Here is a 17,957-nt window from a genome sequence, read left to right on the forward strand (position 1 = left end):
ATATATGAGAGTTCCTTTTTCTCCACAACCTTGCCAGCATTTATCATTCACAGTCTTTTCGATATTAGCCATCCTAACTACGGTGAGATGGTATCTTAGTGTGGTTTTGATTTGCATTTCCTGAATGCTGAGTGATGTTGAGCATTTTTTCATAAGTCTGTTGGCCATTTGTATATCTTCCTTTGAGAAATGCCTATTTAGCTCTTTTGCCCATTTTTTAATTGGGTTGCTTATTATTTTGTTGTAAAGTTGTTTCAGTTCCTTGTATTCTGGATATCCTTGTATTCTGGATATTAATCCTTTGTCAGATGTATATTTTGCAAATATTTTCTCCCACTCTGTTGGTGGTCTTTTAATTCTGTTAATTGTTTCTTTTGCTGTGCAGAAGCTTTTTAGTTTGATATAATCCCATTTGTTAATTTTTCCTTTGGTTGCCCGTGCTTTGGGGGTCGTATTCATGAAGTCTGTGTCCAGTCCTACTTCCTGAAGTGTTTCTCCTATGTCTTCTTTAAGATGTTTTATTGTTTCAGGGTGTATATTTAATTCTTTAATCCATTTTCAGTTGACTTTAGTATATGGTGAGAGGTATGGATCTAGTTTCATTCTCCTGCATATGGATATCCAGTTATCCCAGCACCATTTGCTGAAGAGGCAGTCTCTTCCCCAGTGTATAGGCTTGGTGCCTTTGCCAAAGATCAGATGGCTGTAGGTGTGTGGGTTGATTTCTGGATTCTCTATTCTATTCCATTGATCAGTGTGTCTGTTTTTATGCCAGTACCATACTGTTTTGGTTATTATAGCTTTGTAGTATAGTTTAAAGTCAGGTAGTGTTATGCCTTCAGCTTTATTTTTTTTTGCTCAGCATTGCTTTGGCTATGTATGGTCTTTTGTTATTCCTTATAAATGTCTGGATAGTTTTTTCCATTTCTGAGAAAAATGTCATTGGAATTTGATGGGGACTGCATTGAATTTGTATATCACTTTGGGTAGTATGGGCATTTTCACAATGTTGATTCTTCCAATCCAAGAGCATGGGATATCTTTCCATCTTCTTGTATTCTCTCTAATTTCTCTCAGCAGTGATTTGTAGTTCTCATTACAGAGATTTTTCACATCCTTGGTTAACTCAATTCCTAAGTATTTTATTTTTTTGGTGGCTTTTGTAAATGGGAAATATTTCTTGATTTCTCTTTCTGCATGTTTACTATTGGAGAATAGAAATGTTACTGATTTTTGTGTGTTGATTTCTTTTTTTGCATATTGTTTCAAATTTTGGGTAATTTTTAAAAGTTCCTTATGTTTTAAAATACAAGAAGTAATATTTTGGACAGTGATGAAGTGTGATGATCTGGGATAATGCTATATTGTTAATTCTCTATTATCCACAATAATGGATATTTATGCATATAAAAAGGGCTGAAGTGCCTTCTACATGTGAAGTTAGGATCAAGTCTTGCTAAGAGCTGTGCTACATGGAGGAAAGAATCCTGGGCATCACACAGGAACCTGAGTTCTAATTCTGACTTAGCATATAGATATGATATTCAGGCAAGTCATTTCTCACCTAATCTATTTTCTCATTTATAAAATGGGAAAATCAGGCTGATGCCCTGCCCCTTCCCTCTCTTATGCCATGAAATTCCCACTGGAATGTAAGCTCTGTGCATTGGGATCCTGTATTCCTCTTTCAATACTCTACGTTCAGGGCCTGGGGCAGTGCCTGGCACATGGTAAGGGTTGATGACGTTTTTTCATTCAATGAGTGGATGGATTGCACTGATACTAAATATGCAAATGCCTTTTCTCATGAGAACCCACATCTTTCCCTACAATAAAAGCAGTTAAGTTCAGAAACCAAACTGAGTTTTTTCAGCTTGCTGATGTCACCTTGAAAAGCCTGGAAAGTGGCAACAGGCACTACCTCTACCTACATCATCCTATTGGTGTAATTAGGTTAGAGGGAGAGTCAACAGCCTGATCTATAAAACCCTGCTCTCAGCCCTTTGGGAGCTCCTACTGACCCCAGGATAAAGACCAGAACACTCCGTGGCCAGCAGAGTCCTGCCTGGCCAGGTACATCCTCCCTCCAGGCTCATGCTCTTTGCACCTGCTCAGTAGCCTCTATTCACCATCATCCTCTTCTACTCCAGGGCATTTGCACATGATGTCCTCTCAGCCTGGAAGTGTTTTCCCGCGCCTCTGCCTTGTTAATTCCTTCTCCTGCTTCATACTTAGGTCAAATGTCATTTCTTTTGGCAAGCCCATTCTGACCCTGCTAAATAATCCATAACACCATTTAATTTTCCTTCAGAGCACTCCCCAAAGTTTATCAAATACACTAAATGATATTATTTGTCCTTAACATGATATAAATAAGAAACAACTTCATTTTTCTCCCATCATGTGTTCTAGTCAGAGGCTATTGGATCTATTTCCCCCACTCTTTCATGATATCTCAGGCAAATTCCTTGGCTTTCTGGTAACTTTCATTTCCATGAACTATTTTATTAGTCAACTGTGACTCATTTCCAGATATTAAAAAGACGACTAAATCCAAGCTTCTATCTCACATCCAGCAAAAACTTGTCCCCCTCCATGGCTTTGGCTTAGGATATGCTATGCCCTTTCTCTCTCCCTCCATCTCCTGCCACCCCATTTCTACTTTTGGCATCTCTAGGGTCAGGTCAGAGGGCAGGAGAATGAGAAAAAAGTGACCAAATTATATTGACTTAATCAGTGCCACTTGTGTGGTCCTCTCCTGGCTGCTGTGTCTGCTGTGTGCCCCAGCTATTCAAATGCTGGCTCTCTAAGTGGAATACATTCATGGGGCCGCTGGAGCTCCCTGTGGCACATCCATGCTGCACAGTTCTCTGACATGGGGACACTCCCTGGTTGAGAGCTCGCATTGTCCCCACACTAGCCTCAGCTTCTGTACTCAACAATATACTCAATGGTGTCTTTGCGGCTCCCTCTCCCTACAAGGACTCCTTCTTGGCTCAAGAGGTCCCATCTGAATGGCGCAGCCTCAGCTGCCTTCCTCAGTACCATCTGCCTCTTGGGAAACTCATGGATTCTTGCCTTTCCAGTAGCTACCCCTGCACTACTCTTTCTTCTCCAGATGGCCTCTGCCTTCAGATTCTCCAGTTTCTGTGATCACATAAGACATCAAATTCCAAGGGTGGGTCAAGCTCCCCCACAACTTCTTCAGCACATTTCTCTGACTGCATGATAACTGCGAGGCTCTCAGTATCACAACGGGGTTAACTGGAGAGCAAAATAAATCCCTTCTTGCAGGCACCCTGAATCCCTTCAGTGATTCTCTTGGGGTCCTTGTCCCTTGGCTGTGAAGTGAGCATTCCTCCCTTCTCTCCCTCATAGGAGGAAAACAATCCCTAATCAGCTAATAACTGTCTACTTTGATGGCTCTTTTCAACCACTAATCCTTTTTGAATTTCTAGTTTTCTATAGTGTAGATTGAAGATGGCTGTGATGGTCAGTGTCAGATCCCGCTGGTGTTTAGCAAGTCCTAAGGGGATGTGTGGGCACTAATTGCCTGTTATTCTCTGCTTTGAGTCCTCAACTGAAATACCACGTGGATGGGAATTCCCCATTAATATCCTGTTAAACATAGTTCTATGATTATTTGATGAATGTCTGTCTTCTCCACTAGATTTTATCTCTGTAAAGGCTCTGTGTTTGCTTCCCATGGAATATCAAGAGCAACTATTTAGCATCTGGCATATAGTAGCATCCCAGTAAATATATGATGAAGTAATGAATAGAACAGGATGAGAGACAAAGAAGACCAGATTTGTATCACCAAAATTCCTGCTTTGGAGGGACTCATGCATAGGACATCATTTCAGCAACAGTAGATAGGGCAAATATTCCAGAAACCTGGCTTGCCATCAGATCACCCACAGAGCTTTTAAAAATATAAGTGCCTAGCTTAATCTACTGGTATGCTGATTCAGTAGATCTAGTTAAGAACCAGTGAGCTGATGTGCATAGAGATGCCCAATTAATGAGGGTTCAGGGAAGCCCGAGTTGTACCTGGTTGAGAACATAATGGAGACTTTCTGGAGAAAGTGACACCTGAGGAGGATAAATGTGAACAGCTGGAGAAAAGGGCATGGGATGGACATGGTTGGTAGGTATTTGCAGCCACAGAAGATGATGTAAGTAAGGCACTGAGGCTAGAAAGAGAAGATTCGATTTCTAACAGAACCCACTGCACCTGTTGGGAGGAGGAGGGAGAAACAGATGTGCAGTCCACCTGGTTGCAAGCTGTTTGGATGCAGAAACCTGGTCTTGTAAAGTTAGCAACACCCTAGGGAGGAAGTGTGGGATAGTAGTTCAGTGTGCCGATTGTGGATCAGACTGCCTAAATTACTCACCTATAAAAGTAGAATAATAAAATTACTTGCCTCAAGAAGTTATGGTGAGGATTAAAGGAGATGATGCATATAATGTCTTAGCATATTTTAAGTGCTCATTATATATCAACTAGAGCCTTATGATTTAAAATACTTCTAGTACCTAGCAAAACAGCATATACAGACAGCAAGGGCCAATTCTGCACATATCTTCCCAGCGTTGTACTCAGTAAAGGTCAGTTTGGTAGCTTAAAATTGACCATGATGAGGATATTTACACCAAGGAAACTGACAAAAGCTACCAATATAAACCTTAAACATTGACTGGATTGGAACAGATTAAACTGATCTCAGTTGAAAAGTAAGAAAAGTTCTCAGGAAAACAAAAACACAGCTGAAAGGAAAAAGTTATCTGCCTAGGAGAGACAGCATAGGACCCTGATCTTGGGGTAAGTGGCAAGTAAAAATGAAATCTGACTGTTACTCTAAGCCAATACTCCCTTCGGCATATTTTTCTACCTGTCACTTTTCACCACTTCTACAATAACTGTAAAAATGACTCAGTGAAATAGACACTAACAAGCTTTATCCACATGTGAGGTCAGAATGCTTTAAGAGACAATTTCATTCTCTCTATGAAGAATAATATATTTAGGAAGATATAGATTGTAATAAGTTATCTGAGATGAAAAAATCATTTTAAAAAAATCAAAGATTGCAAAATGGAAAAAACACTGTGACACTGTAACAACATAAGGAACCTTATCATCAAAATGTGGTAAACAACATTAAAGGGAAATTAGAACAGTCGGGAATGACACAAAAAATTAAATTGGAATATCCATAAATTGTATCAACACTTGGCCAAGTTAAGGCAGAAAAATAAGAACACATCTATCCTTTTACTAGCCAACAATTTTCATCCATTTCTAAGCTCCTTGGCAGATATTGTGCTATTCCAAAGAAGAGTGGGTGAGAAAAACCCATTTAAGAAGAAGTCATCACTTGTAAACAAATAAGTAAACATAGTAAAAGCCTGGAACACCTGAAATTAAGCTTGTAAGTGGCTGACATCAGGCATCAGCATCTTATTAGAGAATATTAAGAACTGTGAGGGACCTTAGAAATTATCAAGGCAATCATTTTATTTTGAAAATGTGAAACCAACCCAGGGACTCTATGTGACTAAGATTCTACTCTAATTTAGCAGAAAAATTACAACCAGCATTCACACTCAAGACATTGTTCTTGCTACATTATGATGGCATTCAGATCTTAGACAGCCAACAAATTCAAAAGACCATTTCCTCAAGATTGGACGGTGGATAGTTAAGGTGAAATAAAGCCTATCAGAACGGGAAGCCCACCAATCTTTCTGGTCAAATTTGTGGTCAGTATTCACTTTCCTAACTCTGAAAATGTGTCTTTAAATTATGGTTCTCATTGCTTGAGAAGAATGAGAGGGAAAGTAAGATAAATACAAGATATTTTTCAGTCACTTTATTTTCATAAATGATATCATGAATTATATATTGCTGCTGCCAAGGAGATATAAGCAATTCACCCTAGAAGGAAACAAAGAAATTGATTGTACCAAAGATGACTAGTCATAGGCTTTGGAGAACCATTCACTTCTGTATAGGAACAAAGACATACTAGTCTTCTAAAAACACCCAATCATTTTTCCATTCAGCAAAGAGTAAAGAAAACATCAGCACAGTCCTCATAAGCCCTTTTCTTTCTGCAGCACATAGAATGAGGGATTGTTTTCCTGCCATATTTAGCAAGAATATGGACAGTGTTCCTTGTTATTCCATGAGACACCATCCTATGTCTTGAATCTAAAGATTCTACCTCAAAAACTCTCAAATAGGAAATTACTCTTTTCTCTAAGTTAACAACTAATTTCTAGTCAGTGAGTAATTTTTTTTTCCTGAAACGTCTACTCAGTGGAAAACAAATGAAGAAGGAAAAAATTAAGTAAACAAATCTGAAAAAGAGACCACAACACACAGCAATGGAAAAGCCTCTGAACTTACCAGTCAAGGAAAGCAGGCATTTAAATTTACCCCAAGCGAAACCGTAACTGGTCCCTGAGTTGAGCCTTAACTCGATGAATGACTTCCAGGGCCTCTGGCTCTTTGGGACTAAAAGAGAAAATTATTTTTAGCACAACTGTTTGGAAATCTTTGAGAACTTGGATCTGTTATTCTGTCTGGTACCAAAGCAAGGTTTTCACTGAACTCTCATGAAAGATCTCCAGTCTCTTGTGGATTAGAGTCCTGCAGCCATCCACTATCCCAAAGCAAGGTATGGTGTTTATTGGTTTGTTTTTTGTTTTGGGGTTTTTTTTTTTTTAGAATTTTGGCAAATTTAGATGCAATAGCTTGTTTTCATTATAGTAGCATTTTAGTTTTCTAAACAGACGGTTCTGTAGGAAGAACCTGTGAAACTGAAGACCTGGGTTCAAGTCTCTGGCTCACATGGGCTTTGTGACTACAGACAAGTTACAGGACTTTTCCGGACCTTGGTTTTCTGTCGGTCTACCACAAAATGGTCTTTGGGAGGATGGTATGAACTTAGCATTGCTCTGTAGACTATAAAATGTTTTGCAAACGTATTTGTATTGTTGTGCCATCATAGCATTTACATAAAGCAGCCAAAATTTTATAAATCATGAACTGTTGATAGTAATAAATATTAATGAGCACATATTTCTCTTCATTCAACCTTTGTTGAGCCTCTACTGTAGATAGAGCAGTGTCTGTCCTAAATATTGACAGAGTTCACATTTTGGTGGGGAAACAAGCAAATAAATTGATTGCCAAAACACAACGTGATTGTGTGGCCTTGCAGGGACTTCCGTAGTACCAGGAGGAGAAGGAAAGTAATTCCTGCAAACAGGACAAGCAGTTCTGCAGAGGGAAACTGGAGCCCAAACGCAAGAAGCTGAGAAACCACAACACAGAAGGAACCGGGGCGTGAACAGCTCAGGTCTCCATTCTGTCCCAAGCACAGCGCCACTCCTAGTGCAGCTAGAGAAAGACAAAGCCTGCTATTGTGAAATCTCTACCTCTGCAGGCCAAGGAAATGTCTTGTTTTGGCCCTCCCTGATTACCTATCTTCTTCCTAATGATTTCCAGGCAAAGCACATTTTCAACTTGAATTAATAATCAAATCCAGCCCTTTGTCATGAAGTAATATGTTATAGTTTCCCTCACATGATGTAGGAGGAAGCTCCAGTGTTTGGAGACAAAAGAACTCAGTTCAAATCCTGGCTATGCCGTTTTATAACTGTGTGGACTTGAGCCCACAGGGTATCAGTTTTATTATTTGTAAAGTGAAGATAATAGCATCTACTTAATAAAATGTGTTGCATTGTGGGGATTAAGCAAAAGATGTCTTTAAAAACGTGGCACTGAGAAAAGAATACTGGTATGTTCCCTCCATCCTAATTCATATTTTTTTGCAAAATATACGTAACATAAAATTTACCCATTTACAGTTCTGTGTACAGTTCTGTGGCATTAAGTACATTCACATTGTTTTGCAAACATCATCACCATCTCTCCAGAATTTTTTCATCTTTCCAAACTAAAACTTTGTAGACATTAAACAACTCCACATTCCTCCCTGGCCCATCCCCTGACAACCACTATTCTACTTTTCTGTGACTGCTATTGGAACTTCATACATGAGGAATCATACTGTGTTTGTCCTTTTGTGACTGGCTTATTTCACTTGGCATCATGTCTTCAACCTTTATCCACATTGTAGCAGGTATCAAAATCTCCTTCCTTCTGAAAGCTGAATAATATCCCACTGTATGTATATACCATGTTTTGTTTATTCATTAATCTGTCCATGGACCCTTGGGTTGCTTCCACGTTTGGGTTATTGTGAATAATGCTGCTATGAACATGGGGTACAAGTACCTGTTGGAGTCCCTGCTTTCAGTTATTTTGGATAGGTACAGAATTGAAATTGCTAAATCATACGGAAATTGTATGTTTAATATTTTTGAGAAATCACTATACTGTTTCCCACAAAAGCTGCACCATTATACATTCCTGGCAAAAGCATCTTTTATATTTAAAAGGAAAAAATAAAACTATTTGCAAAGGGATCTCAATCTTTGAACATTTTTTCAAGTTCAATCTTTGCACTAATTTAATCGGTATTTCTTCAAGTGTTTTCCATGAGTAGTTTAGCAAGAACAAAGGTTCTATAACTAAAAAAACTTACAAAACCCTATATACTATATTTCTGCTTTAAGATTCAAAATACACATTAACCTGAAGGCTCTAGAATCTAAAGTAACAGAAGTTGTTTTTTTTTTTTAATATGCATTTAAAAAATTAAAAACCTGTTACTTTGTAATCCCTATGGAAAAATAGGATAGAATCATTTACAACTAACGTCCATGACAGAACTGTGCAAGATTAACAATATTTACAGTTTTGATTTTCTAACTCCAAAGGAGCACAAACAGTGGGAAAAAATACATTTTAGCATGTATCCTACATAAATTTGCATAATTTAATGCAATGCCTTAAAGCACGTAGTATTAGTGACTGCTAACAAGTAAAGGCTTCCTTTGGTGTTTTGAAAATATTCTAAAGTTGGATGATGGTATACATCGGGTTGTATACTTTGGTGAATTTTATGGTGTGCAAATTATATCTTTATAAAGCTGTTAAAAACTGTTGGGATGTTTATAAAGTTACGACTCACAGGATTCATTCCATTCATTCAAAATAACAAAGTTCATTACAAAGCAGTGGAGCAGAAGGTGAAGAATAGATTATTCAACACCAGGTGTTGAAAATATAAAATTGTATCCCTACCTCACATTTTTAATCAAAAAAATTCTCATGGATCAAATTTTTAAATGTGAGAAAATGAAACAAAAGAATTGATAAATTATTTTGTGAGGATTCTTTTTAGCACCTTGAAGTGGGGAAGAACGTTTAAACACAATAAATCAGACCTCAAAAAAATGTTTTCATGGTCAAAATATTAAATAATACATGAACAAAGTGAAAAGACAAACTGGGAAAAATTATTTGTTGCTCATGTCATAAACCATGTGTATATAAATAGATGGATAGATTTAGGCACATAGATGTTCATTGCACTATTGTTTATAATAACAAAAGAATGAAAATATCCCACATGTCCATCAATAGGAGACTGGTCAAATATAACATATCTATATAATGGATATTCTATAGGCACTGAAAAAAGAACAAGGCAGCTCTATGTATACTAATATAGAATATGTGTGTGTGTATATACATATTGATATGGAAGCTAAGTGGTAAAGCAAAGTGCAGAACATTGTGTACAGAACCCAGCTGTGGGGAAGAAAAACACACAAGAAACTGGCAAAATTTATCACCTCTAGGGAGTGAAACTGGGCATCTAGAAGACTGGAAGGGAGAAGAGGAGATTTACTTTTCATTGCATATCCCTTTTTTATTTTGTTATTTATTCATTTGTTTGTTTATTCATTTAAACATACATGTAGCGTACAATGTTGATTTTCAATAGTTGTGTAGAATGTGTGGTGGTTAGATCAGTATAGTTGGCTTATTCATCATTACAGTACGCAATCATTCTTTGTGTCTGTTGACCAATTTCTCATTAGCACGCCTCCCTCTACCCCTCCCCTCCCCTTTTCCACCTCTAGTTTTCTAAAAGTTCAACGTATTACTGTGATTGTTGTTTCTTTCTTTCTTTCTTCTGTCTCTCTTTATTGTTCATTTGTTTATTTATGGATTCAGCTCCCAGCTATGAGTGAGACCATGCGGTATTTCTGTTTCTGTACCTTGGCTGTTTCACTTAGGATAATTTGCTCCAGGCTCATCTATGTTGCTGCAAATGGTAGAATTTCATTCTTTTTTGTGGAAGAGTAGTATTCCATTGTGTATATATACCACAATTTCCTTACCCAGTCATCCATCGATGGACATTTATGTTGGTTCCATTGCCTGGCTGCTGTAAATAGAGCTGCAGTAAACATGGCAGTGCAGGTATACCTTCGACCTGATGTTTTCCAATCCTCTGGATATATCCCCAGGAGTGGGATTGCCGGATCATATGGAAGTTCTATCTGTAGTTGTTTAAGGAACCTCCATGCTGTTCTCCATAATGGCTGTGCTAATTTACAGCCCCACCAACAGTGCAGGAGGGTTCCTCTCTCCACATCCTCACCAGCATTTATTCTTTGTCTTTCTTATAATAGCCATCTCATTGGGGTGAGGTGATATCTCAAAGTGGTTTTGATTTGCATTTCCCTGATAATTAGTGATGTTGAGCATTTTTTCACATTCCTGTTGGCCATTTGTATGTCGTCCTTTGAAAAATGTCTGTTCAGCTCCTTTGCCCATTTTTTAATTCGATTATTGGGTTTCTTGTTGTAAAGTTGTCTGAGCTCTTTGTATATTCTGTATATTCATCCCTCGTCAGATGTATATTTTGTGCAAATATTTTCTTCCATTCTGTAGGATGGAAAAATCTATTGATTTTTTCCTTTGCTGTGCAGAAACTGTTTAGTTTCATATAATCCCATTGTTTATTTTTTCTTTTGTTGCCTGTGCTTTTGGGGTGTTATTCATAACGTCATTGCCCAGTCCTAAATCCTGGAACATTTCTCCTATGTTTTCTTCTAGGAGTTTTAAAGTTTCAGGCCTTATATTTAGGTCTCTAATCCTTTTTGAGTTGATTTTGGTATATGGTGAAAGGTACAGATCAAGTTTCATTCTTCTACAAATGGATATCCAGTTTTCCCAGCACCATTTATTGAAGAAGCAGTCTTTTCCCCAATGTGTGTTCTTGGTGCCTTTGTCAAAGATCAGTTGGCTGTAAATACATGGGTTGATTTCTGAGTTCTCTATTCTGTCCCATTGGTCCATGAGTCCTTTTTTATGCTAGTACCATGCTGTTTTTGTTACTACAGATTTGTAATATAGTTTGAAGTCAGGAAATGCAATCTCTCCAGCTTTACTTTTTTTGAATTTTATGAAATGTGTATGTATGAATATTAGCTATATAAAAAATAAATTATTAAATATTGTGAAATACCCTAGACTACGCAAAATTAAAACAACTCAAGTCCTTTATTTGTACTTCATAAACACTGCAAAAGGGACACATAGATCCCAGGAAAAAATTTTTAAATCCTTTTTTCCCTCTTTCTCTTGTGATATTCTCATGTTCCACAATTTCTCACTAGTTTTTTTCCACAAAACTCATACTTCCACCTGCAAAAATCTTTTTTTTTGCCAGAGCAGAAAGAGGGAGGATCAGGTATAGAAGAAGGCAGATTGCAGGGTTAGATGGTGTGATAAAGGTTGCACTGAATGGCAAGATGACATTTGAGCCATGTGACATCTTGGTGAAGAAGGTTTTAGACAGAGGGAAGAGGCATGTGAAGGCCCTAAGGCAACGCATACCTAGTGTCTTGGAGGAACGCTAAGGAATCCAGCATGACCATTGCTGAGAAAGTGAGGAGAACAGAAGATGAAGGCAGGGAAGTAAGGGGGCCTTGTAGACCATCGTACCATGTAACACAAAGCTTTTGGCTCCTAAGTGAAATGGAGAATCGTTACAGGGTGACACCACTTTGGTTTTCCACTATAATCCACATCCCTTCCTGCCTGAATTGAGTCCCAGAATTTGACGGACCACTCAGTGCCTTGCCACCACCGTGCATCAGGCACCACGACACATTGTTCCTCAGTTCTGATGCGGATTGTTAGTGGAGATGGTTGTTCTGAGTGCCTTTCAGAAAGTTCTTACTGGGGATGCTTGCAGCAATTAGACCCCTATACAGACAATATACTAGTGAGTTTGTCGAGGAAAGGCAATCCTTTTGTTCAATAAATAAATGTTTCAGTTGTTTTAAGTCATTCCTTCTTTGAGCACCTTTTTGCCTGGCTATTGGCAATATTAAATATCCTTTCTTCCAAACACGTTTTCAAAATTTCTGCTTCCTCTGTCCACCATCAATTAGTCCCTTTCCTTACTCTTCTTCCCAGGCCATTTCCATGACAATTGGCATGGTTGTGTTTCTGCATTTCGATCACAGTGTCTGAGATGCCACCGCCCAAGGGAGTTTCTCTCCAGATAATTTCAATTTCCTCTTAGAACCAACTCCCACCTCAGCCTACGGTGTTTCATTCCATGTCTGGTTAAAAGCCTCCTTACAGTGAACAGAACTGAGGTTTCCAGAGGTAGGAAAGCCAGAGGGGGAGGGGGGTTAGGAAGGAATTGGTAAAGGGCCACAAAAAAATGATTACTTTGTATAATGATGAATATACTGATTATCCTGATGTGAGCATCACATATTGCACACAGGTATTGACAGGATATGTACAGCCAACTATGTCATAATAAAATAAATAAAAGATGATGATTTCATCCTCAAATAAAAGCCTCTCCCTGAGTGTTTTCTATGAATGTGTTCCCCACTTTCACACCCCTCTTCAATGCCTCCTCTAACAACTCTAACCAGCCTTTTACAAAGGGGAGGAACCAGCAATTTAATCAATGCATATAGTTTTAACTGCGGCAGGGTATATGAATAGAATGTTCTTTCCATTTTATTTCTTCTGAGGCTCCTTGGAAGGGCTGATATCTTTATCAGATCTACTGGGCTTGTCAGAAAGTGCTTTAATCCCAGTTGAGCAATAGGATCAGTAATTTGAGGTTTGTGCTGCTTGACAAGTCTAGCAGACAGCATGGAAAAGATGTGCTGGGGGTTTTTTTTGTTTGTTTGTTTGTTTGTTTTTTACTGGTAAAACTGAGATTTGGTCAAGAATACAGAAACTAAATTTGGATTAGTTGCTTTGGTTTTTCACTAATAAGACTTCTAGGAATCAGGCTTATTTCAATATCACAAGTGCACACTGTTTTTCTCAGTTGTCATTCTCATGCTCTGGCAAATTTCCGGGTCTAATTCCAAGATGTTGCAACTTCCCATGGGTGCCACAAAAGTGGTACCATGTGCCTGGTTAATTTTCTGATGTGGCTGTCAAAAAACAAAAGAAACTCCATCTGATTGCTTTTGCCATACTTTATGTAATTATTTCCTTTAGGTGAGTATGCCAAGTCAAGCACTATGCAAATTTCTCATTAAAGCACAAGTCAACCATCCAAAAACTGCTTATTTACATGACCCCAGAACCACCTGTATATGTTCTCCCATTCAAGAAACAGCTAATGCTAAAGACCATTTAGCCTAGAAAATCAGGTATCCTCCGCCTACACTTCCCACCCCCCACCTCCAGCCTATGTGCCGGGATGTCATGATAAAAAAAATGAATGGTCCATCATTCTCAGTTGCCAGACTTTGTGAAAGGAAAACCCAAGTCCTACCAGATCAGAGCCGAAGGGACCTGCTGCCTGCCTCACTCGGAGCACATGGAGCTGTGCATGGTTTAATTTCACACAGCTTTTTAATTGAACCTCAGTGCTAACAGCATAATGGAACACCATGGTACTATATCCTGCAGATTTTAAATTAAAGTTTGAGGCCCCCCTCAGGACACACACAGTACTCCAATTACACTAATTGGCATTACACGTGATTATCAAGTGAGAAACATGGTTTTCCTGAAAATGCTTTTTCCTTTCTCCAATTTTAAAAAGCCCATAAATTCTAAGAAAATAATCATGGATGCATGCAAAGATTAGTTAGAATGATGTCCAGTATGGTATTTATATTGGCAGAACACTGGAAACAACTTAAATGTCTATAATGGGGAACTGTATACATAAAAGATAATAGACAAACATTTTTTAACATTTTTTAATCTTATGAATAGTTTTCTGACATGAGATGTTCATAATACATTATTAAGTGAAAAAAGTTAAAGAATTGTAAGAATGGCACAATATTACTTTTCTCCACCACACAAAAAAGACTGCAAAGATGTATAGTTAAAAATGTAAAGTGTTGTTATCTCAGGCTTGCCAGTTAGCTCAGTTGGTTAGAGCACAGTGTTATAGCACCGAGGTCAGGTGTTCAGATCCCCATACCAGCCAGCTGCCGAAAAAAAAAAAAAAAGTGGTGAGAATAACATTGATGTTTATGTTATTCGTTTGTATCTCTGATTTTCTTTCATTTTAAATGCATTACTTTTACAAAAATAAACATTTTTCAAAGTCCATCATTGATTCCTGCAGAATAAATGCAACATAGTGATTTCTTTTGAAATGCTTTTAATCAATCCTTCTTCTACACCAATCCCTGTTTAGGTCACTGAGAACTCTGTATCAATAATGTGTTAATAGTTTTCAGTGGAATCGTGAAGGTGAACACGGTTTTACATACGTGGAAAGGCGAATGCTGGAGTGAATTGTGTCAAATGCCCATTCTCATGTTCAAGCAAGTCGATAATGCCAAAAAAAAAAAAAAAAGCCGTGAGAGGGTGCATTTATGTCCATGTGTTTCTCTTCCAGAGCCAAAGATGTTTGTCTTGCTCTATGTTACAAGTTTTGCCATTTGTGCAAGTGGACAACCTCGGGGTAATCAGTTCAAAGGAGAGAGCTACTCCCCGAGATATATCTGTAGCATTCCTGGCTTACCTGGACCTCCAGGGCCCCCTGGAGCAAGTGGCTCCCCAGGGCCCCATGGTCGCATCGGCCTTCCAGGAAGAGACGGTAGAGACGGCAGGAAAGGCGAGAAAGGTGAAAAGGGATCCGCAGGTAACAAATGATGACCTTTCATCAAACACCCTCCTTCATCCCACCTGAAAACTACTGCCCTTCTTTGTTGCTTTTTTTCTAATGAGCCTTGCTCCTTACATCCCTTCTCTTCTTCACCTTCATTAATCTTAACAATGTATTGAGCCCTTACTATGCTTCAGATGCTGCCCTAAACTCTTTACCTGCATCCTTATTTCATTGTAATGATGACTCTTTCAAGCAGTCATTATCACATTCTATAGATGAAAAAATTGAGCCATAGCATGATGAAATGAATCACTGAAGATGGATGTAAACGGACATGTTCTGCTAGTGACTGCCAGAGCTGAACTCAAATATCTGATGCCTGAAACACTGGGCTATTCCAGCCAGCAAGCATTGGCTGGATGGTGGTGCATGGATGGACAGACAGATGGGCAGGAGGCGAGATAGACAGACTAAGCAGAGGCAGAAATTAGGAGCTAAACACACAGGTGCTATCCGGCTCAGCACTAATATCCTAAATGAAGATACATAAAGGCCTTCTAAATTTTATTTTTTATGGATGAAATGACAATAGCCCTGTATAGCCTATCTTTATTAGCTCATCACTTTCCCACCTGTCCTGTAGCAGCTAAAAAGTAGATTTTTTTTTTTTACAGCTCTTTACAGCAACAGAATTGTCCCTTAGTCCTTCAGCAATTTTCACTTTTTTTATCCCATAAATAAGTTGGCCCGGGAAGCTTGCCAGATTCTACTGTCCTTCAGAGTAAACCAAACTGGAATTCTAGACAGGCTGTGTTAATTCTAAAAGGGAAGAGATTTGGCATCCATCTTTGAAAACAAGTTTCTGAGTGTAAAAGTTGGGACAAAACATAGGAAGAAAAAATTAATAAATCTGAGAACTATGTCTCCATATAATTATTGCACCTGATTTACTAGTGTTCTGTGAAACAATATAATTATATATATATTCACATTATTGGATAATAATTCATTTCTGAATTTGCTATGCAGAAAATATTTGGCAAAGCAATTACTACCAAATCTATGAGCATTGTTCAATATTAACTATGGTAAAGATTCAACATCACATAGAGTATCTTTAATTAGGAGCTTAAACATTATTTTTCAAAGGCTGACACCTATGAAAACAAGTTACCTCTGAGTCATAATCATGAATCCTAAAATCCTATAATGACACCAGGATTATAGCATGTATTGCTGGCCTTTTTAGTTTACTGTGTCTGGAAGCAATAATGTAGTGGCTGCACAAACAAGCATTGGATTCAGAAAGATGTGGGCTCAAACCTTGGCTCCTTCAATTACTAAATATCCTTGGGTAAATATCCTCTTTGAAAACCCCTTGGTTTTCCCATTTGTAAATTGGTGGTAGTAAGTGTGATTGTAAAGTTTAAGGGCAATAATACATGCAAAACATTCCACAGAATAACTTCCATGTGTAAGCACTCAGTAAGTGTCAGCTGTTATTACTTATTACATTTTGATCTGCAAATATGAGTCACAGCTAAATCCATGACTATTCAAAGCCATATAATAAACTACAAATGAGTAGTCTGTTTCATACGGTAGTTCTAGTGTTATTTAAAGATATATAGATAGATAGATAGATATGCATTCAGATTAAATGCTCAGAATTGCTACAATTTTAACCATATATGAGTCCAGCTACACCCCATATTTATCAATCTATATATTCATTCATGCACACACACATTACCCACTGAACAATATTTTTGTGTGAACCTATTACTATCCAGTGTTATTCTGGACCAGCGTTTCTCAGCTTCCGCACTAATGGCATTTGGGGTGTAGTACTTATTTACTGTGAGGTGACTGTCCTGTGCATTGCAGAATGTTTAGCAGCATCCCACTAGATGGCAGTGGTAATCTCCCTCCCCCCAGCTGTGAAAACCAAAAGTGTCCCCAGACATTGCCAACTGCCCTTTGGGTAGGAAGGTAGGGAGTGCAAAATTTTATCCGGTTTTGAACACTGTTCTGGACATTAGGAACACAAACATGAATAAGATAATTTTCCTTGCCTTGATAAGTAGACATTTGTGTGGGGGAAGCCAATATGTAAATACTTAATTACAATATGTCATAATAATACCAATAATAACCATTTATTAAGAACTTGCTATGTGTCACAAACTTTACATTTACTATTTAATGTCCATCATAACCCTATTAGCAATAATTATATAATCAGTAATAATAATAGTGTTACAAGTGAAAAAAATTAAGATTCAAAAGCAAAATGACTTTCCCAACCTGAGATGAGTTAAATCCAATATACACATGTACACACATAAGGATCTGTAACAACTCAGAAAGGAAAGGTAAAAATGACTGTATGATCAATAAAGAAAAGCATACCTCACTTAGAAACTACAGGAACAAAGCCTTTGAGCTTAGGGGATGTGTTTTTAATGTGGCTACAGGTGGGCACAATGTGGCTGTGAATTTCTGACTCCTGTTTCCCCTTTAATGACACCACAGCATTTTCTCATTCATGTACCATTGGCAAATACTCCCACCACAGCCACTCCAATCAACTCCACGCAGAATCAAGCCTATTCTTTGTCCAATTTCCCTACCTTAAATTAGAAATACAGAGCTCATCATACTGAATTATAAATTTTCTATAAAAAATTATCTCCCTCACTGGTCTGTAGTAATTATTATTATTATTGTAGCATACTACTAACAATTAATTCAATCTGAATGCATGTCTATATAAATATCTCCAAATAACACTAGAACTATCTCATGAACAGATCACTTGTTCTAATTTATTATATGAATTTAGGTATTCATGAACTTAGCTATGACCCATATTTGCAGATCACAAGGTAATAAGTGATG

At 37.9% G+C, this 17,957-nt stretch overlaps 1 protein-coding gene across 1 annotated transcript in view; it reads left to right on the forward strand.

The window, feature by feature from the left end:
- The window catches only part of C1QTNF7 (C1q and TNF related 7), a 111,765-nt gene that overhangs the window by 90,314 nt on the left and 3,494 nt on the right, over positions 1-17,957 (forward strand). The window contains exon 2 of the mRNA XM_063108722.1: positions 14,844-15,089. Coding sequence (XP_062964792.1) covers positions 14,844-15,089 — 246 coding nt within the window. The remainder of the gene's footprint in view (positions 1-14,843; positions 15,090-17,957) is intronic.

Source organism: Cynocephalus volans, chromosome 9, assembly GCF_027409185.1.
Source record: "Cynocephalus volans isolate mCynVol1 chromosome 9, mCynVol1.pri, whole genome shotgun sequence".
In the NCBI taxonomy this organism is placed as follows: domain Eukaryota; kingdom Metazoa; phylum Chordata; class Mammalia; order Dermoptera; family Cynocephalidae; genus Cynocephalus; species Cynocephalus volans.